Raw genomic sequence first — 23085 nt, 5'->3', positions numbered from 1 at the left:
CACAAAGGATTAACTGTTGTTGCACCATGCTCTTATTCTGGGACCCTAGCAAATTTCAATTTCTCAATTTTATATTTCAATTTATCATCAGTGAGAGGCTTTTAATGACTGTAGTAAAAGACATGATTTGTCCCTTTATTCCTTTTTGTGGCAAAGCAGGTCATCTACCTGGAATCAAGAATGTGGTGCTGGAAAAGCACAGCAGGTCAGGCAGCATTAGAGGAGCAGGAGAGTCAACGTTTCAGGCAAAAGCCCTCCATCAGGAAGGAGCCCTGATGGAGGGCTTTTGCCTGAAACGTTGACTCTCCTGCTCCTCTAATGCTGCCTGACCTGCTGTGCTTTTCCAGCACCACATTCTCGACTCCAAACTCCAGCATCTGCAGTCCTCACTTTCATCTACCTGGAACGTTAATTCACTTAATCTTCTGTGTCCTATCAAGTCTTTGGCATCAAAGGTCCCATGTTTGAAGATATTATTAAATGTGAATATAGAGAACCATGTGAATAATCTTCCATGGAGTTTTCAGGCAGCAAATTACAGCATTTAATTAAAATTGGCCTCTTGTCTCATTGGAGATGGACAATGGCAATGAATTTGACCTGAGGGTCACTGCATCTCTGCTGAGGGGGCAAAGTTGAGAAGGCAGTACCAGTCATGGAGACCTTTGGCAAACAGGGAATTGAATCCATACCACTGGCATTATATGGACTAGGCCAGACCACTCAAAACATTCTTAAGCAGGCAGGCCCAGACCATAACTTTGCAATTTGTTTCGGTCAGTGAAAATTACCTGGAGTAAGTTAGCTAGGTTGACCACTAGATTTTAAAACATAAAAACTCATTCACAAAATTTCACAATAAAACACAAAGAATAAAGAACCCCTACAGAACTCAACCTATTCAACTAGACTTAATTATGCTGTTCCGAATATACACAACAGTCCCAATAAGCAAACGCTCTTTAAAAACAAGTATAAATGGATCACATGCTTACAGGTGGAAGCTGAGAGGCAGAAAAGTGAGAGAGTTTTCGTACAGCTCCTTGTTGAACTTGCCAGTTCAAGACTGAACTAAAACTGCTCAGATCAGCTCAGCTCAGCTAGCTAAAGAGCTGACCACTCCCCTTTTATTATACAGGTCTCTTCTAAAACACGACCACTTTGGCCTGAAATCCTAACTGTTTACATAGGCCTCTCAAAATCCTTTTCATCTCTGTACCAAACCAGACTGATCAGAGTCTGGCCTGGTTTATTGCCCCTTGGAAAAAAATCAAGGACAGAGTCTCCATGAGCCAAGGAACAGCTTTTAGGAAAAAAAGCAACTAGCTTTGTGACAGCATCAGCAATCAGGCATCCAGATAACTGAGGTAACAGACCTCCATTCAGCTAGAACACAGGGGAAAACTAGATTTTTTTCCCCTTTATTTTATTCAGTCGTAGGATATCATTTGTCATGGTAGCATTTCTAACCCAACCCTTATCATCTAAAGGACAGTTAAGAGCCAACCACATTGCTGTGGGTCTGGAGTTGAATATGGATCAGATCAGAGTGGAATGACAGATTTCCATCCCGATACTAATTCAGTGAACCAGATGGATTTTTGCATCAGTGGTTACATGTCACCGTTATGCTCGCATTTAATTCCAGATTCTTATTCGACTCAAATTTCACCCTCTCCCATGGTAGGATTTGAACCTTAGTCCCTAGAACATGACTAACCGCAGTGACATTATTGTGTCCCCAACAGTGTACACTTTAAAAATACGGTGTCTTCAATTTAAGATGGTCAGAAATCTCTGAATCCAAGTCCCCAGAACAATACTGGGTCTCTGGACTAACAGTGCAGTGATAATACCACTAGGCCATCACCTTCCCTTGTATAAAAATTATTAAAGCCACAGGCAGAAGCTTCAAATCATGGTTGTGAGACAGTTAATTAACCTCTAGATGCTTCCCCTGGTTTATACTATTCGACTGTCTGTTAATTATAAAAAAGGCAGAAGTCCCATCAACTACTATTTGAGGGTGCTCTTATGGTGCCTGGATTATTTCCCTACATTGGACCGATGAAGGCTCAAGGTTGAGTTTGGAGGAGTTTGGAGCAATAACATAAGAACTAGGAACTGGTGTAGGCTGTTCAGCTGCTTGAGCCTGTTCTGCCATTTAATATATTCATGGTCTCAACTCTATTTTCCTCCTTGCTCTCCATAGCCCTTCAACCCATCTATCTTCTCCTTAAATTTACGCAGTCTCCCAGCATCCACCACATTCCGGGCAGGTGATCTCCACAGATACACAACCCTTTGAACGAAGTCATTTCTGTTTTAAAACTACTTTCTGGAAGTCCAGACATACTGCATCTACAGGGTCCCCAGGTTGGTGAGAAAATATCTAAACCATTAATTGGAAGAGGAACTGAATTTGGAATGGAGTGTGGCCTTGCACTTTGTAAATGCATTTGTTGTTGGATCAGTCCCTCACTTTTGTTCCATCTCATTGACACTTTGTTCTTAATGTGCTCCTATATTGTTTTTGATGTTTCGCTGATACCCATTACCAAGCTTTGCTCACACATTTCCGCTCTGTTCTGAAGTTTCTATTATTTGTACCTAACTATCGAAAAGAAAAATGACTAGTTGCAACGACGAGTGCCCTATAATAGTGAATGCAATAAAACTATTCAAATGTTGGGTCTTTTTCCCAGGCTGGGTGAGTCCAAAGATTTAAGGTCAGAGGGGAAAAGATGTAAAAGGCATGTAAGGGGCAACGTTTTCACAAAGAGGGCTGTGGAATGAGCTGCCAGAGGAAGTGGAGGAGGTTGGTACAATTACACCATTTAAAAGGCATCTGGATGGGTATATGAATAGGAAGGATATGGGCCAAATGTTGACAAATGGGACTAGATTAGGATATCTGGTCGGCATGGACGAGTTAGACTAAAGGGTCTGTTTCTATGCTGCACAACTCTACAGCTTGAAGCCAATTCATTAATAGTTCAGACAAAAGGAAAGTTTCTGCAAATGTACAAAACTCACAAGGAATGGATAAGCACAAGTTGGGAAGTGTTGTTTTTTACTTTTACTCACTCATGGGATGTAGATATTGCTGACTGAGCTAGTGTTCACTGCCCATCCTTAATTACTCTTCAGAAGGTGGCGGTGAGCTGCTTTCTTAAATAACCACAGGAGAAAGTGAGGATTGCAGATGCTGGAGATTAGAGTCGAGAGTGGGGTGCTGGAAAAACACAGCAGGTCGTGCAGCATCTGAGCAGCAGGAGAATCAACGTTTCGGACATCAGGAATGGCTCTTGCATGAAATGTCGATTCTCCTGCTCCTCGGATGCTGCCTGACCTGCTGTGCTTTTCCAGTACCCCACTCTCGACTTAAATAACCACAGTCCATTTAGTGCAGATACACCAACCATGCCATTAGGAAGGGAGTTCCAGGATTTTGACCCAATGATGTAGAAGAAAGGGTGCTATATTTCAACATCTGGATGGTGAGTTGAAGCCACAATCAGACAAACCATGACCAGGCTGAATGGAGGAGTAGGCTCAAGAGGAAGAATTCTCTTCGCTTGTTCCTAAGCTCATGCTCCTTAACCCACATCTGACAGGAATAGGGAACCTGAAGAGCTGGTGGTATAGTGGTAATGTCACTGGGCTAGTAATCCAGAGGAAATACTCTGGGGAACGTGGGTTCAAATACTACCTCAGAAGCTGATTGGATTTTAAGTGGAACGATTAACTCTGGAACTGAAGTAATGACAATCCTGAACCCATTGTTGATTGCTGTTAAAAACCCATCTGAATGACTGGTCTCCTTACCTGGTCTGACCTTCGTGCTCGAATAACTGAGCAAACCAAAGGCACTTAGGAATAGGCAACAGATATTACCCTGCCGGTGATGCACACATCCCACAAAACAATAAAGGATACAGGAAGTCTTTAGAGGAAAAAAAAGATGCCATTTTGGTTCATGACGACATATTTGGTCATGGCCGAGTGTTTGGTCACTTGCTCCCACTAACCCAAGAGTAATTGCAGGCAGAAGGGACCTTTGACCTTGTTCCTATCTGCACTACACCTAGTGGGACATGACACATTTTAGTCAACTAAAGTTTGGTGGTTCTTATAGTGACTACACCTTTCATAAATGTCGGAGGAAACAGGTATATCAAACATCCACAGCGCGAAACAAGGATATCATTTTCCCAGGAGAAAGTGAGGTCTGCAGATGCTGGAGATCAAAGTTGAAACTTTATTGCTGGAACAGCACAGCAGGTCAGGCAGCATCCAGGGAACAGGAGATTCGACGTTTCGGGCACAGGCCCTTCTTCAGGAATGAGCAGAGAGTGTTCAGCAGGAGAAGATAAAAGGTAGGGAGGAGGGACTTGGAGGAGGGGCGTTGGAAATGTGATAGGTGGAAAGAGGTCAAGGTGAGGGTGATAGGTCGGAGTAGGATGGAGCTCTTTCCACCTATCACATTTCCAACGCCCCTCCTCCAAGTCCCTCCTCCCTACCTTTTATCTTCTCCTGCTGAACACTCTCTGCTCATTCCTGAAGAAGGGCCTGTGCCCGAAACGTCGAATCTCCTGTTCCCTGGATGCTGCCTGACCTGCTGTGCTGTTCCAGCAATAAAGTTTCAACTTTGATATCCAAATGAATCCAACAAGAACTGGACCAAGCATATGTGGTACTCATAATCTTCTTCATCCTAAGTATACGCATGATTTTACTACAACTGCTAAGTATTTCATCAGTAATATTTTCAGCAACATAACACAAAACATCGCAGATAAGAAAAACTGCAGCATATTAACATGCCAAATTTCCCCTAAAGTAAATGCATTAAAATTCCATCAAATTTGACAATATTGTTATGTATTTGGCTTTAAGGGGTTAACACGTAGGGGGTTCCATACAACAGCCAAGCAGGGTGAGATCAATAGTTGTGATGTTGAGAAGATATGCTCTTCTTCATTAGGGTAAATAAAACCACAGAAAGTAGACAAAATCAAACACAAAATATTGCTGAGGAAAGGAGTGAACAAAGACAGAAATGGGAACTATTTAAATGTAAATCTATGATTCGCTCCAGTAATAATATCTAACAATATTCAATATCTAGGATCATACCAAAAGAGTACTTTGAAGTATTAAAGGGATTTTCTGCTATCTAGTGATCTCTGAGGCATGAAGTTTCCCTTTCTTGATATGTGCAAGATCAAGACAAACACTAGGCATACAGTAACAGTGATATCACCGCAGGGAGTTGGCAGCCAATTACACTGAAGTATTCTCAAACAGCAAATCAGAAAGTAAAATGCAGTAAAATCTTCTACTCAATTAAAATTTCCACAGAGTAAATACAAATCATCAGTGATACACATGGGATTAAAGTAGCTGAAATATCATAACTTTTTTTTAAATTTGAAAAAAACATTATTGCCATAATAATGGCAAAAAAGCATCCCAGTGATATAACATTAGATTTCTATGAGTAACTATTGAGTTATTAAAATTAAATTGCATTTATATAGTAACTGTTATGGCCACAGAAAGATCCAAAATGCTTTACAGCCAATAAAGTACTTTGGAAGTACAGTCAGTGTTGACACATAGCAGGCAATTTACATGTCACCTTGTCTCAGCCGAATCCCTCCAGCCCGGCACCGCCTTCCTGACCTGCAGTCTTCTTCTTGACCTCTCCGCCTCCATCCTACTCCGACCTATCACCCTCACCTTGACCTCTTTCCACCTATCACATTTCCAACGCCCCTCCTCCAAGTCCCTCCTCCCTACCTTTTATCTTCTCCTGCTGAACACTCTCTGCTCATTCCTGAAGAAGGGCCTGTGCCCGAAACGTCGAATCTCCTGTTCCCTGGATGCTGCCTGACCTGCTGTGCTGTTCCAGCAATAAAGTTTCAACTATCATTTTCCCAGTAATTGCTCACTTGTTAAACAATCAACATATGAAAAGCGGTTGAGAACCCTGTGTTTGTATTTGATGGAGTTTAGAAGGATGAGGGGGGGATCTGATTGAAACTTACAGAATACCGAGATGCCTGGATGTAGTGGACCTGGAGAAGATGCTTCCTCTAGGAGGAGAGACTAGGACCTGTGGGCAAAGCCTCAGAGTGAAGGGGTGACCCTTTAGAACTGAGATGAGGTGGAATGTTTTTGGCCAGAGGGTGGTGAATCTGTAGAACTCATTGCCACAGAAGGGAGTGGAGGCCAAGTCACTGAGTGTATTTAAGACAGAGATAGATAGATAGATTATTGATTGGTAAGAGGATAGAGGGTTACAGGGAGAAGGCAGGGAATGGGATTGAACTATGAGTGAAAGGAGGAGGAGACTCGATGGGCCAAATGGCCTCATTAAGCTACTATATCATATGATCTATAGCAGAATCTAGTCATGCAATTCTAGTCTGATCATACAAATACAAAAAATATAAACGCTGTCTTCAGCTGTAAAATTTAGCAGTCATTTGTAGTGCAGATAGCTTGCTTTACTGAGTTTATTTGTGGGATGTGGGCATTGCTGGCTGGGCCAGCATTTATTACCTGTCCCTAGTTACCCTTGGTGGTGAGCTGCCATCTTGAACCACTGCAATGGTGGACGTTCCTGGTATACCCTTGGTTAGTTGGCACCAGCTTGCAGTTATCAGTGATGCCTCAGTTTTTGTGGGTCTTCCCTCTCTGGACATCAACTGGAGGCTTTGTATGGAGCTGCCATTATTACGTTATATGTTTAAGAAGTGAGCAATTGATGGGAAAATGACATCTTTGTTTTGCTCTGTGAATGTCTGACACATCTGTTGCCTCTGACATTTATGAAAGGCTACAGAACCACCAAACTTCAGTTGACGGATGCGTGTCGTGTTCTGCTCAGTGGCAGATTATAGTGCCTGATTGACATGGGGGTTAAAGGTTGCTTCTGCCCTGCAGTCATTCTGTAACACCAGCTTCAGTCAACAGGCAGGCTGACAGAGCAAAAGTAACTGCGAGGAACCTAATGCCTGCTGACTGCTCCGTGCCCTATTCAGTAGGACCTGCTGCTGGGTGACCTGAGCTAATGGGGAAAAGGGAGGGGTAGAGGAAAGGAGGGAGTTATTGGGGAGGGAGGGTTAGTTTCCTTTGTGCAAGCTTCATCCAATTATATCAGATAGAATCATTGAAAAGAATGACTACAATACAGAAGGACCCGATGATTCTCTACATAATTTAGCTGGTTCTCTATAGGTGAGCAATTTGTTTTCCCCTCACGTGATTCAGCAATCCTCCCTCTGAAAGCCATTCTTTTGGATCATGGATTCATGATAAATCATTTCCTCAGGTCATCTTTGGATTTTATGCCAAGTGCCTCTTGAATTAGTGTCCTCTCGACCCTCCTGCCAATGGGAACGGTTTCTAACTGGTTCTACTCCATTCAGACTCCCCATGATCAAGAGCACCTCCAACAAATCTCATCTCAACCTTCTCTTCACTGAGGAGAACCACCCCAGGCTCACCAAGCTATACACGCAGTGGAAGTCACCGAAGTCCGAAGGTGATAAAGAGAACAATGCTCCCCAAGAAGGTTAGCAACGCAATTAGCGCAAGGTGCCAGAATCGTTTTGAGTTTTTAGCTTTCACTCTCCGGCTTTCACAAAAGGTGGAATGCTGTCGCATCCGAACACCAATCTCCATCTTGCCCTTGAGCTAACCTATCCCATCCCTGGTGATCTACAAGGGGAAGGGTGCTGGCTGGCTTGGGCTTCGGGTTGCCCAATATCAAGCCTGTGTGAAGTCAGCAAACTGCAGCAAGGCACCTGGATAAGCTGGTTCTATACTTAATAGGAGTCTGCCCTGAAAACGGACCCGTCCTCCTGCTACCACATTGACATGGCCAAATGGGAGCCACACCCAATCCCTTCAATGTCTTTTATGCCTTTAAAAGGCTCCCTTTGGTCTGTGTGTTCACCTGAGTCTTCGGGCATCTTGGTCTCTTGATTGTCCTGCCGGTTCCCGTTATCCACATCCTTCCTACTGCTGTTGTTTCCTTGTACCAGCTGGCTGTGTCACCTTTGGTCCCCCTATTGTCAATTTTATGAAACAATGCAGCCCAGGTGACCACCTTGTCTTTGCTGACTGCTACAGTTGTTTATCAAGACTGTCATCCATTGGGAATCTTCACCGAATGCTGTCAAAACATTCCCCCCTTGACATCACCTTGTGCTTCCTGCTGTCAATTGACTAGCTAAATCACGTCTTTCTGAGAGTTGCAATTCCCCGTACACACTGAGGACTGTTTAGTGGATGTTAGCATAAATTTATGGCCCGCCTATTCCCAGCAGCGAACAAGGTCCAAAATTGCTCAAAAGTGATTTCACATTGCGAAAGAAAGTCTGGATCAGTGATAGATCTTTGAAGCTATTTCTCCAGTTTCATGGACCTTGAGTCATACAGTATGGAAACAGACCCTTCAGTCCCTGCCAATCAAGTTTCCCAAACTAAACCAGTCCCATTTGTCCATGTTTGGTCGATATCCCTCTACATCTTTCCTATTCGTGTAGCTGTCCAAATTTCTTTCAACTGTTGTAACCGTTCCTGCATCTATCACTTCCTCTGGCAGTTTATTCCATATACGAACCACCGTCCATATAAAAAGGTTGCCCCTCAGGTCCCTTTTTAAATCTTTCTTCTCTCACCTTAAAATTACGTCCTCCAGCTTTGAACTCCCCAATACCCAGGATAAGACATTTGCTATTCACCTTATCTATGCCTCTCATGATTTTATAAACCTTTATGAGACACACTGCAACCTCCTATCTCCAGTGAAAAAATTTCCAGCTTTTCCCAGCTTTCCTCATAACTCAAACCCTCTAGTCCCTGTAACATCTCTAATTTAACAACAGCCTTTCCATACGGCACTCCCTTCGGACCTTGTTCGCTGCTGGGAATAGAGGGGCCATAAATTTATGCTAACATCCACTAAACAGTCCTCATCTGACCACAAGACATAGGGCAGAAATTAGGCCATTCAGCCCGTTGAGTCTCCTCCACCATTCAATCATGGCTGATGAGTTTCTCAACACCATTTTCCCACCTTCTCCCCATAAGCATTGATCCCCTTGATACCTATCTATCTCAGTCTCAAATATACTCAATGACCTGGCCTCCACAGCCTTCTGTGGCAATGAATTCCATAGATTCCCCACTCCCTGGCTGAAGAAGTTTCTCCTTATCTCTGTTCTAAGAAGTCTTCCCTTTACTCTAAGACTGTGCCCTCGGGTCCTAGCCTCTCCTACCAATGGAAACATCTTCCCAACATCTACTCTGTCCAGGCCATTCTATATTCTGTATGTTTCAATTAGATCCCCCCAACCTTCTAAACTCCATCAAGTATAGACCCAGAGTCCTCAAAGCTTTTCATTCCTGGGACCATTCTCGTGAACCTCCTATGAACCCGCTCCGGGGCCAGTACATCCTTCCTGAGGTATCGGGCTTATCACTGTGCACAATACTCTAAATGTGGTCTGACCAAAGCCTTATCGAGCCTCAGAAGTACATCCCTGCATTAATATATTCAAATTCTTTCAAAATAAATGCCGTCATTGTAGTTGCCTTCCTAACTACTGACTCAACCTACAAGTTTACCTTGAGAGAATCCTGGACTAGAACTTCCAAGTCTCTTTGCACTTTAGACATCTGAACTTTCTGCCTCTATAGAAAATAGTCCATCCCTCTGTTCTTCCTACCAAAATCCATGATCTCACAATTTCCCATGTTGTATTCCATCTGCCACTTCTTTGTCCACTTTCCTAACCTGTCTAAATCCTTCTGCAGCCTCCTTGCCTCCTCAATGCTACCTGCCCCTCTACCTATCTTTGTATCGTCTGTAAACTTAACCAGAATTCCCTCAGTTCCTTCATCTAGATCGTTATCCTTTATCTACATTGTTAATGTATAAAGTGAAAAGTTGTGGTCCCAACACTGAGCATTGTGGAACACCAATTGACACCGGCTGCCATCCTGAGAAGGACCCTTTTATCCCCACTCGCTGCTTTCTGCCAGGCAGCCGATCTTCTCTCCATGCTAGTGCCTCACCTCTAACACTATAGGCCCTTATCCTACTCAGTAACCTCCTGTGTGGCTAATTTAGTTCCATGTAGAAAGAATCCCATTAGATTGTTGAAGTGAAATTGGCTACTAACATCTATGCTGCCTGTTCCTTTAAGTGAGCACTGGTAGCACGTTCCAAATGGTCAGGTGTATTTTCTCCCACAAGAGATAATGGACTATCTGCCGCATGATTGACAGATTTATGAGCCTTTTTTCTGAATTACCAATAATACTTATTATTCTCAATTTTCCAGGAAAAGCATGTTGAAAATAGAACAGTATAGCCCAGTACAGGCCCTTCGGCCCTTGATGTTGTGCTGACCTTTTGTCCTACTCTAAGATCAGACTAACGCACCTACCTTTCATTTTACTGTCATCAATGTGCCTATCCAACAGTCGCTTAAATGCCCCTAATGTATCTGATTTTGCTACCATTGTCAGCAGTGCATTCCACACTCTGTGTAAAGAACCGAACTCTGACATCTCTCCTAAACCTTCTTCCAATCGCCTTAAAATTATGCCTCTGCATGGTAGCCATTTCCACCCTGGGAAAAATGTCTCTGACTATCCACTCTATCTATGCCTCTTATCATCTTGTACATCTCTATCAAGTTGCCTCTCACCCTTCATTGCTCCAATGAAAAAACCTTAGCTTCCACCCTCACCAATTTCCATGGTGCTGCAGAGAGTCAGAAAGAGACCTCTGCTTCACCTTCTAAGGATTATGGGTAGAAGGGGGTGGGGAGGTGAAGGTGGGAAGCAAAGGAATGGTGGTTCTTGGAGGGCAGCCCCTACTAGATGTTCATGCTCTTGATCAGCTGATAAGGCAACTCACACTTTTCTTGCTTCTGGGCAAGTTAATTCCAGCAGAGGCAGGAAGATGCCCAAATGTGGTCTTTAATATGTCATTTAAGGGTCTAAAATGGCAAAAGGATAGGAAGGTCAACCAGGGTATTTGCTGCTTGATCTTAACTTCAAGAGGTGGTGGAAAGGCTGTAGAGTTCATGTAGCTAACACCTTACCTTATTGCATCCCCTTCCAGCCTTCTACATCACTAGGACATGCTGGAGAATTGAGAGTCGATAAAGTGTGGCGCTGGTAAAAGCACAGCAGCAACCAACCCCACCTTCCTTTCGCCATCTGTTTCAATTCCCCCTACCACTCCCCCCATGACACGTCCATTCTGGGGTCCTCCTCCTTTGCCTAAACCAAAGCCACCCGCAAACTGGAGGAGGAACACCTCATCTTCCCTCCCATGAGCTGACAACCAAATGACCTCAACACTGAATTCGCCAGTTTCCAAATCATCCCTCCGCCACCTCATCCCAGATCCAACCCTCCGACTTGACACCGCTCTCTTGACCTGACCTACCTGTTCAGCTTCCATCCCACCTATCCTGGAGACCATTTGCAAGTTGATTTATACACAAGTCAGATGACAATGCAGGACAATATAAAAAATCATAAAGATTCTACAGTCCACCAGTCATTAGAGAAGTTCCACACATACTCTAGATAAAGGAGGACTGGTGGCAGTGAACTAGCAAACAACTTTACTCTGTGTCAGATAATGGCAGAGATAATATGATAGTAAGCGGGGAAAATAGCATAACCCGCTCTTGCATAACATCTATGTGTGCACGTGTATATGCATACAGACGTATATATGTGTACATATATATGTGTATGTAATATATATAATGTGTATATATATATATATATATATATATATATGTGTGCTGTGCGCATGTGTGTGTGTGTGTATATATAATGTTTTTGTTTTATACATATAAATCCCCTGGCAGTATATTCTTAGGATTCTTAGCCTCCTGCTGACCTCTAATACTGTCTTCACAGCTCCACAGATCAAGTATTAAAACTACTGCCTTCTCATCTGTAACAAGCTGTGTTTTACAAAGACCCATTGTTATTCACAAAAAGAATAAGTGAAACACTTATAATTATAAGCTGCACTATGTTGTCTTACGATGTGGATTTTGGTGACTTCTGCAAGTGCAATCAAAATTAACATAGACAAAATTCTTTAATGCAGCTTTGTGAGATGTGATCTTTTCTCAATGCAAGTTTCCTTTTCTTGCTGACTAATTTAAGGTGGCACAGGTGACATAATTGCCTTGGCAGGGTATGCTAAGATATAATTTATGACATTGGATCTCTGAGTGTACTGCTGCTGCCTTAAGTAAATCAGGAACGGAGTGGATTTAATCATACAATACCTGACTAATACCTTGTTCCCAGAATTCTCTTTAAAATATACCTGCAGAAGCAGATAAAGCTCTTGTGGTCTAAGCTCACTGGACCAGCAAACTTCTCAAGGTCACCTTCTTGGATATATTTTCATCCGTCTGACATTGATTCATGATACAGATGGCTAAGGACAAAGCAAGATTGCTCAACACAATGTGCGACCTACTTACAAAGCTAACAATCTGCTTGCTTAGTTCCCTGTAAAGCGCACGGAGCTTTTGATTAATATTTTAATTTTGCTGCATAGCCGGTGTGCTGAGTCTGGATGTCTGACCCATCTGCTCTTAGCACAGTACAGCAGCATGGCTCTCGTCACTGGAAAGAGGTAGACAGCGTTGAGCTGAGAATGACAGGTCTTTAGTAAATAACTGGAAAGCACACCTTATTTTTAATCTTGCATTAATTGAAAGTGTACAACCGGATGTGTAATGTTTATCCTTTCAAAAATCACATCGGGGATCTCACTTCACAAATGGGAATCGCGAGCCTCTGGGACTACACTGGGGGTGAGCTCCCCATCATTTCCTGTTCAATGGGCGACACAATTGAAGGCAGGATTGCTGTAATTTTACGATATGCCCTTTCACTGGGTGAATCTCCCTTCTGGGAGTGCAGTACTGCAAAATCGGCTTCATTACCCTCAGATTCAGCTGCAGAGAGTGAACTGAGTGAGAAACATTGGCTGGCCATTTTAACGGGGTTTAATGTTGGCCTTTGGACCATAACAAGTTGTTTTAAGCACCGCAATATATTTTATGGGTTCTCTGTATGGCTGCCCAGAAACATTGCAAGACTTATCAGGCTGCATGTAATTCATGCACCATGACATTGCTTTAACATTCAATCACGGACTGTAGAGGTGCTCAAGGGGAATGAGAGATGGGTAATAATGCTGTCCCAGCCAGTGATGCCCATATTTCAAGCACAAATAAAACAAACGCAAGATTGCGGAATGCAATACAATTTGTTGGGATAACTGTTCATTTTGAAATAATTGATGATGGATATTTAAATACCATTTTTTGTACTGCTTATCTAAGAGACTGATTTATCTTTATCTTCTACTGGCCTAGAAGTTCTGGAAGGAATGCTAAACTAAACTGTGGCGAATTTGTACCAGCTGCTGATTACCTGCTCGCTGCGCAACTTATTATTGTTTTCAAAGTATTTAAGGACACACTTAAAACAAGTTGATTTGTTAGCTAATCACACTGTCAACAGGCAGTTAATAATTAGCTAACATGTTGAGTTAAACTAGTTGTCTGGCATACTTTGAAGAAGCAGTCAGTAATGTGAATTAGAACTGCTGGAGCCGATGAAATAAATGACAGTTCAGGATGAAGGACATTAATTACCTTCTTTAAAATGGCAATCAGTGGCAAACGTAGGCACCCTGCCAGAGAAAGCGACAACAGGACAAATGAACAAAACCTATGGGTCGAAGAATTAGGCCGCAAAGTCCATTTTGCAAGGAGCAGAGGAATGAGAGAACTCGGAGCAGGAGTAGGCCACTTGGCCCCTCCAGCTTGTTCTGTCACTCAGTAAGATAGTGGCTGCTCTGATTATAACACATTCCTGCCTCCTTTCACCTCCTTGCTTATCGAGAATGCATCTACCCCTGCATTAACAATATAAACAAATTCTGCTTCCGTAGACCTTACAGGAAGAGAGTTCCAAACACTCATGAGGCTCTGTGAGAAAATTCTCCTCATCTCTGCCTTAAGTGGGCGACGTCTTGGTTTCAAACAGTCAAACCTCATTCTGGATCTTCCTGCAAGTGGAAATATTCTTTCCACATTTAGCTTGGAAAGATCTGTCCAGGATTTTCTATGTTTCAAACAACTTGCCCCCACTTATTCTTCCCAACTGCAGCAGATATAAGCCCAGCCTAACCAAACCAGGTTAGGTGAATTGGTCATGCTAAATTGCCCGTAGTGTTAGGTGAAGGGGTAAATGTAGGGGAATGGGTCTGGGTGGGTAGCTTTTCGGAGGGTCAGTGTAGACTTGTTGGGCTGAAGGGCCTGTTTCCACACTGTAAGTAATCTAGTCTAAAAAAGAATCTTCCTTAGACAACATGCACATTTCAGGTATTAGTCGAGTTAACATTATGGATGAGGTCCAGAGCTTATGGTCTAGATAGTTGAAGGTATTAGTGAGTTTTGAGAAGATTTGTAGCTCAGGTTGAGGTTCTGGATGTAGGTTTGCTCGCTGAGTTGTAAGGTTAATTTCCAGACTTTCGTCACCCTACTAGGTAACATCTTCAGTGGGCCTCAGGCGAAGCAATGCTGAAAATTCCTGCTTTCTATTTATATGTTTGGGTTTCTTTGGGTTGGTGATGCCATTTCCTGTGGTGATGTTATTTCCTGTGGTGAAGTCACTTACTATTCTTTTTCTCAGGCGGTGGTAGATGGGGTCTAACTCGATGTGTTTGTTGATAGAGTTCTGGTTGGACCCAGTTGAACTCTATCAACAAATACATCGAGTTAGACCCCATCTACCACCCCATGAGAAAAGGAACAGGAAGTGACTTCACCACTGGAAATGACATGACCACAGGACATGACATCACCAACCCAAAGAAACCCAAACATATAAATAGAAAGCAGGAATTTTCAGCATTGTTTTGCCTGAGGCCCACTGAAGATGTTACCTAGTAGGGTGACGAAACATCTGGAAATGAACCTTCCAGCTCAGTGAGCAAACCTACATCCAAAACTTGAAAGTATGGCAACAAATATGGATGTGAAGGAAGTTGAGAGTGTCGAAGACACTATAGTTGGAGGAATGCTGATTTTTTGCAGAATTGTGGATACTGAGATGACAAGTGATAGGAGGAGTGTTTGGGGGAGATTTTTTGAACATTTGAGGCATTTCCAGGCCAGGAGCCAATTTGTCAGCGAGGGCAACAGTATTGACTCGATGAAAATTAAGGAACAGGCAACAGAATTTTGACCGGAGTTTAGTTCCAGAATCAAAGGGTAGTGAAATCAACTCTGGAGGTCATAAAGGCAGAGTTTCCACATTGAGATGGATAGAGACAGTTACACTGTGACGGTGGAAGTAGATTGTTTTTGTGATAGCATGGCGAGAAATGTCAGAAGTGTAGCTTCGAGTCAAACAGGAGTCTAATGGAGAACAGTCTGGCTCAGCCTGAGATGATAGTAAGGGAAGGGGATGGAATTAGTACATAAGGAAAGATGTTTTGGCCAAAGGTTGTCGACGACAATTCTTCCAACGTTTAACTGGAGGCAATTCTGGATTATTTGGGATTGTGTATTGGACATGCAGATGGACAGGTTACAGGTTGCTGATGGAATGAGTAAGATAGGGATGGAGGTTGAACTAAGTGGATCTTGATGACTTTAAGAATCTGTGTTACTATGGAAATGTTCCATTTACATTGATCAAATGCTTCTGAACTGCTCCCTTAATAATCAGCCGCAAATTTCCTTACTTGTGATGCCTAATTGATAGGCACATGGTTTTCAGGGTCTGGATTCTGACGTCTTAATTAAAAGCAGAGAAATTCAGCAGAAAACATTGCCAATTACATGATGAACAGGAGTGGGGAACTCCAGAAGTGAAGTTGTGGCAATGGGAAGTGATTCTGCTGGAACAGTTTCTCTCTGGAAGGAGAGCAGTTTCCCAGCTGGGGTGAGGGAAGCCCAGGTACTGAACATGGAGCATCATTGTCCCTTTCTTCGGGTCAGGCTGCAGTCAGCGTGTTTACAAAAACCATCCAAAGATTTAACTTTAGGTCAAGATACAGGTCTTCTGCAACTGAAGAAAACTCTGTGGGGGGGGGGACAGCGAGACCAAATTAACAAAACAAGGATGTACTGCCAGCAGTAACTCAGCAGTACATATTGAGAAGAAAGCTCAGACCCTGGTGATAATTCGACAGCAATCTCTAAAGCTACGACCTCCACCGTGTTGAAGGACAAGGGCAGCAGGCATAGGAGGACATCAATTATTTGGCTCGAAGATCCTCAAAGAATTAATAAATTGTGCTTCTGACCCCTTCCCTCCTCCATTACCGAGACCCCCCCTACTGCCACCTCTATAATGTGGCTGTCTCCACCCATCCCAACTCACTTGCTCCAGAAACCTTGCCTTTTTCAACTCGGAGACTTGACTATTCCACTTCCTGTCTGGTCTGCAAGCTCCCCCATCCCTCCCCACCAACACACACAGTCACACACCATCCTGACTTGGAGATGTGTTTCCATTCTGTCATCACTGCTGCATCAAAATCCCGGAAACCCAACAGCATTATGGGTATATAGCTGCCTCAGATGAACTGGAAGATTTCTATTAGACCGCTCACCACTACCTGTTCCAAGGAAATTAGGGTGGAGAATAAATGCCATTGACACCTGCATCTCAGGAAGGAATAAATCAGAGCTACCTAAAAGCAAGATTGGTCTGTCATAGATGAATGAAATGCAATAAAACTCCTGACATTGCAGAGCTATAAGCAAAAAGTTCATCGTTTTTGAATGTCTTTTTCTAGCTGCAGAACTTTTCTGCTTTTAATTAAGAGGTCAGAAACAAGATCCTGAGAACAATGGGAACAATGAGAACAATGAGACACCTCAAATGAAGAAAGACTGGCCAGTTAAGAAGGGATTCTGGATTAGTGGTGCTGGAAGAGCACAGCAGTTCAGGCAGCATCCGAGGAGCAGTAGAATCGACGTTTCGAGCAAAAGCCCTTCATCAGGAATAAAGGCAGAGAGCCTGAAGGGTGGAGAGATAAGCACCCTCCTCTCACTTATCTCTCCACCCTTCAGGCTCTCTGCCTTTATTCCTGACGAAGGGCTTTTGCTCAAAACGTCGATTCTACTGCTCCTCGGATGCTGCCTGAACTGCTGTGCTCTTCCAGCACCACTAATCCAGAATCTGGTTTCCAGCATCTGCAGTCATTGTTTTTAACCGGTTAAGAAGGGAGCCATTCAAAAGCATTTAATAAGCATAAAGGAAATTTCTCTATGGTAAAATGAATTCATGAAAGGCAAATCATGCCTAAATCGTTCATAAAATCATCATGCAACTTGAAGGAATCTTTTTTACATGAGCTTAAGATCATACAAACAAAGAATATGAGTAGGCCATTCGGCCCTTCAAGCCTGATCATAGTTGGTCCAATTTTAACCTCAATTCTACATTCCAGCATATCCCCGAGAATCTATCCACCTGTGCCCTGGAAAAAAAACATTCAAAGATTCTGCATCTATTGCTTTTTAAGGAGGGGAATTCCAAAGGCTCTCTGATGGTGAAATGATCAGTGACTAATAATCCAGAATGGCGAAAATGAGGACTGCAGATGCTGGAGCTCAGAGTCGAGACTGTGGTGCTGGAAAAGCACAGCAGGTCAGGCAGCATCTGAGGAGCAGGAGAATTGATGTTTCGGGCATAAAACCTTCATCAGGAAGGGATTCACCTTTAAGGACATGTAGACATTCACTTCAAGGTCTCTCACTTCCATTGCCTCTCTGAATAATTTCCCATTTGTTGGGTACTCCCTTGAATTGCCTTGCCCTCACCAAATGCATTCTCACACACACACCCAGACTGAATTCCATTTGTCACTTTTACACTCCCTCAATCAAACCATTATTCCGGAGGAGACAGATCCTTTCACTCTCAACCACCTGACCAATTCTAAATTCAGGAGAAAACAAAAAATACAGTCAGAAAAATATTTATCACACGTCAGTGCTATTTATTTCTTTATAGTTAACCTACTCTTCTGAACCGACCTGTTCAGAGATGTTACTACACGTCTCAGGAGCAGGTGGCACTTGAACCCAGGCCTCCTGGCCCAGAGATAGGGATACTACCATTTCACCACAAAAAGCCCACTTGCTTTCACATTTTCTAGTCAACCTGTTCAGAGATGTTATTACACACCTCTGGAGCAGGTGGGACTTGAACCTGAGTCTCTCAGTCTGGGGGAGGGACACGACCACTGCACCACAAGAGAGCCTTTTTTATTAAAAGCCTGCATCAATGTGGATCAACAGGCGTTGTTTGGACTCCTAATAGACAATTGTAAATCTACTAATGCTTTCGGTCTTTTGAATGGAGACTATTCAGAAGTGGGTGTGTCACTGTACTGAATAAACTCGATTGTTTCTTCCAGTCTACTGAGTTACAGTTTTATTTTCCACATTTATAGTTGTTACCTGAGGGCATACATTAAGTCTTTCACTGGAAATTCAACAGTATGAATTTCAAAAGTTCTTTACTTTGTAATTTTGCTACCCTGTTCTCCCAGGAGGCTTGGCTAAACATAATTGATTCTGAGGGGGCTCGGCAGTGTAGATCCTGTTTCCTCTCATGGGGGAATCTAGAATTAGGTGGGCAAAAGATAAAGGGTCAAGATTAGAGTAGTGCTGGAAAAGCACAGCAGGTCAGGCAGCATCCGAGGAGCAGGACAATCGACGTTTCGGGCATCAGGTCCATTCCTAATGAAGGGCTTTTGCCTGAAACGTCAATTTTCCTGCTCCTCAGATGCTGCCTGACCTGCTGTGCTTTTCCAGCACTACTCTAATCTTGACTCTAATCTCCAGAATCTGCAATATCGACTTTTGCTGAAAAGATAAAGGGTCTCCATTTGAGGAGGAGGTGAGGAGCATTTCCTTTGCCTGACGGTCACTAGCCTGGGGAATTCTCTTCCACACTCTGCACTGGAGTCTGCGTCATAAACATATTCAACACTGAGTTAAACGTGTTTTGATTCACAAGAAAGTCAAGGCCAAGTTGTTGGTGGGAGGGGTTTGGAAAGTGGATTAAGGTCACCATCCATTCAATCATGATCCTACTGAGTGGTGGGGCTTGATGGTTTGAATGGCCGACTCCAGCTCCTTTTTTATGAGCTTAAAACTGTGTTTCAGACACCCGACTACACTTCCACTGTCAATCACAAGATCACAGAAGAGTTACAGTACCAAAGGAAGCCATTTGTCCCATTGTGCAAAATTTTGGGCCTAGGACTCGGAAAGACACCTGCAGCCTCCCTTGGAGCTGGATGGGTTAGACTCCAGCAGGTTCCAGCATTCTATTCCACAGTGCCAATAACCTGATGTCAAATTATTCATCAGCAATTAATCAGCTCTTTTGGGCACCTGTTGAAATAGTCACAAAGCACTGTCTTCCCACTGCTCTCTGTGTCTCATCAATATATTTGGATCCTCCCATCTAAAACCTCTCAACTTTATTCCTTTATTTTTCCATTTTTATACCAAGTAAACCGTATTATAAGACCATAAGACATAGGAGTGGAAGTAAGGCCATTCGGCCCATCGAGTCCACTCTGCCATTCAATCATGGCTGAAGGGCATTTCAACGCCACTTACCCGCACTCTCCCCGTAGCCCTTAAATTCTTGATCTTGCAAGGAATTATCAGTCTCTGCCTTGAAGATATTTAACCCGGCCTCCACTGTGCTCCCTGGCAATGAATTCCAAGGTCCACCAATTTCTGGATGAAGAAATGTTTCCTCATTTCGGTTCTAAATTAACCCCCTCTAATTTTAAGGCTGTGCCCACGGGTCCTAGTATCCCTGCCTAACAGAAACAACTTCCCAGCGTCCACCCTTTCTAAGCCATGTATTGCTGGAACAGAGAACAATACAGCACAGGATTTCGGCCCTCCAAGCCTGTGAACTGTCTTCATTTACAGGATCCATGTCCCTTTACTCCCTTCATACTCATGTATTTGTCCTGGTGCTACCTGAATGCTGTATAGTGTCTGCTTCCACAACTCTCTGGCAGCACATTCTGGGCACTCACCACTCTTTGTGTGAAAAACTTGTCTCGCGCATCTCTTTTAAACTTCCCCACACCCTCTGCATCTTGAACCTGTGTCCCCTCGAAATTGACCCCTCCACCCTGGGAAAAAGCCTCATACTTTCCATTCTATCCATGCCATTCACAATCTTATAAACTTCTACCAGGTCGCCCCCTCAACCTCCTGCGTTCCAGTGAAAACAAACCCAGTTTCTCCCAAGCTAAAGTCCCCCATACCAGGCAACATCCCAGTAAACATTTTCTGGACCCTCTCCAAAGCTTATTTCTTTATTTCTCTATTTCTGTATCTAAGATGGCACTGTGTGTGGTGACATTATACACTTTTCACTGTATTGTTGTACCCACAACTTGAATACACGTGACATTGAACCTAAATCTAACTAGGACATAATGCACTCTGTAGTCAAATTCATGAGAATACTGAACATATTCAGCTCAATGTTCCTGAGGGCTCCCATTATAACTTCAGATTTAAAAACCCAACAGAATTCTGTTATAGTTGTGCCAGGAGACTATTACAAACTCCATGGAATTTCAGTGCCACAGTTTACACTCTTTACAATTTATTTCAATCCGATTATCCAATACAAACATTCTCAGCTTATTCTCCCATCAGAGCTTGAATGCCTCACTGAGGGTATCAACTCTGTTACTTTTTACCTTTTTCTCAATATGACTTTCTCCTAATATGATGGTTGTAATTATACATGTGGAATCATAACAGTGCTCTGTACAAATGATCTCACTTCTGCAGATTAACACACTACTACTTTAGCCAGACAGTTCCATTATTTTACTTGTTCTCTGCATTGCTGTTGAATACTGTATGGCTGGTTTCAGGAATCTATCTAACCCTCTGCACCTTAAATCCCTCTCTGGTGATCCTTTGCGTAAAGTAATACCTTTCAACCTATATTGCTCCTGTTTATTATTCATACCACCACCTCCCTTGACCACAACAGTAGCATTTCTGCACAATACTATTTGTTGGCATGAACAATTGTACCTTCCTGAATATGTTCCAGGTTGTGTCAGCCACAGGCAAAACTATTATTTTAAAAGCCAAGAGAATAATAACGCCTAAATGTCCCATTAGGGCTTTGTACCGGCTATAGAAAGACTTGAAGGGAAAAAATGACCATTAAAAGCCTGGAATACATACACATATCCTTCATATTACAATAGAGTGCACTCTTTACCACAGGACTGTAAATCAATGGGCATGCAGCATTAGATTCCAGCAAAATATACTGCCTGTGAATAAAAACCTTCAGCTGGTGTAAAGGCAACAAAAAGCATTCTATTGGTAAACCTGAATCTCAAAACAAAGAGAATGTCTCACACTGAAGACATACCTGTTCCAAATTATTGCACAACTTCAATTTCAGAATTGCGCAGTGTTAAGTCCCCAGCTAATCATTAACTAATTTATAACACGTTCATTAAGAAAATAAAGCTTTGCCTCCAGTTCCTGAATAAATGATTTCTACACCAAAGCCTCCCCTTCCACAATTCTAACACTCGCAAACGTCCCCCAACTTGCATGCATTGACAGTGTGATTCAGCTTCCTATCTGAGACCCAGCTATAATGTGTACTCTTAAACTGATATATTGAAACAAGCTTCTAGTAAAACAAGCAACCGCAGCCTGTAATTGAACTAGCCCTAACAATATCAGGGGACAAGCGAGTTACTAAGGCAACTCAATCACTCTCATTGGTGGCTCAACTAGATCACGCCCCTTTGCAACACTGCAACTTAGCCAACCCTGAATTATTACTATTTTCTGTTGCTAAGCAGACTCTACTGGGCTTCCTGTTTTCTGAAATGTCCCCTTCAGGCTATTGGTACTGGCAAAGACAAATCATTAATTTTTCACGTTGGATCATACAAACAAATTTGGGATACAGTATCGCAACACCATGTTATTCTCTCGAGTGCTACAGAGATCAGGCATAATAATTTAGAAGACAATCTGTTGAACCAATAATTTCTTTTCAAATAAAAAAAATGATTGAATTGTGTGCATAATGATTCTTTGTCTTAGTCTGTACTTACAGGGAAAGTAACACAGTGGGCTCTGGGGGGGATTACTCAAGTGCAACATTTTTTTCAGAGTATTCTGCCTCAATGTCTTGAAAATACTGCAGCAAAATGGGGAGAATGAAAATAATATTTACAATAGTAACATCATAGAAATTCACTGAAAACACACAATATTAATCATCTTTTCTCGAAAAGCCACACAGTCATGCTAAATAGCGTTGCATAATATAGAACTATGAAACAATGATTTCAAATGCATCCCTGAAATGTGTCACAAAGTTTTAACAACTTTAGACTGGATTACCCAAGATAATCATTTCAAATAGCTAACCAGACCTTGCTTCATTTTGCTCTGTACGTTACACTACAGCTGTCTCACTGCCTCAGATGAAGCTCAGAGCCCATTAAAAATTTACAGCACGTGCAAGTGCATTTGAAATTCAAACACAGTTGGGAATGTGTTGCTTTTTAACCTTAATGACTGCGAAATTTAAGTCAATGCTTCGATCCCTAAAGAGAAAGGCCGTAAAAGGTCGATAAATGTGATTCAGAATTACTTGGGTGCCATCTGTTGGTGTAGCCATGTCACTGAAATTACAACAATTGCTTTTTGTTATGAATTTACAACAGAAGCCTCAGCAGTATCATAGAATCCCATTTGGCCCATTGAATCCACACTGCCCTTCCAAAGATCATCCCACCCAGACTCAATCTGTAACTCTGCATTTCCCACGGCTAATCCACCTAACTTGCACTGTGGAAGGAAACATGAGCAGACCCACGAAGAGAGCATGCAAACTCCACACATAGGCTGGAATCAAATCCAGGTCCCTGGTGCTGTGAGACAGCAG

At 42.7% G+C, this 23085-nt stretch overlaps 1 protein-coding gene across 2 annotated transcripts in view; it reads right to left on the bottom strand.

Annotated features, from left to right (window-relative positions):
* Positions 1 to 23085, bottom strand: part of LOC122553084 (1-phosphatidylinositol 4,5-bisphosphate phosphodiesterase beta-1) — an 800648-nt gene that overhangs the window by 11654 nt on the left and 765909 nt on the right. Inside the window, exon 33 of one of the 2 annotated variants that reach the window (XM_043696585.1) lies at positions 22247 to 22332. The exons of the other annotated variant lie outside the window; for it this stretch is intronic. Within the exon in view, the coding sequence (XP_043552520.1) occupies positions 22279 to 22332 (54 nt within the window). The 3' untranslated portion in view covers positions 22247 to 22278. The remainder of the gene's footprint in view (positions 1 to 22246; positions 22333 to 23085) is intronic. 2 annotated transcript variants of the gene reach the window in all.

The sequence above is a fragment of the Chiloscyllium plagiosum genome, chromosome 9 (assembly GCF_004010195.1).
Source record: "Chiloscyllium plagiosum isolate BGI_BamShark_2017 chromosome 9, ASM401019v2, whole genome shotgun sequence".
Classification (NCBI taxonomy): Eukaryota; Metazoa; Chordata; class Chondrichthyes; order Orectolobiformes; family Hemiscylliidae; genus Chiloscyllium; species Chiloscyllium plagiosum.
This window is presented reverse-complemented; position numbering and strand designations above follow the sequence as displayed.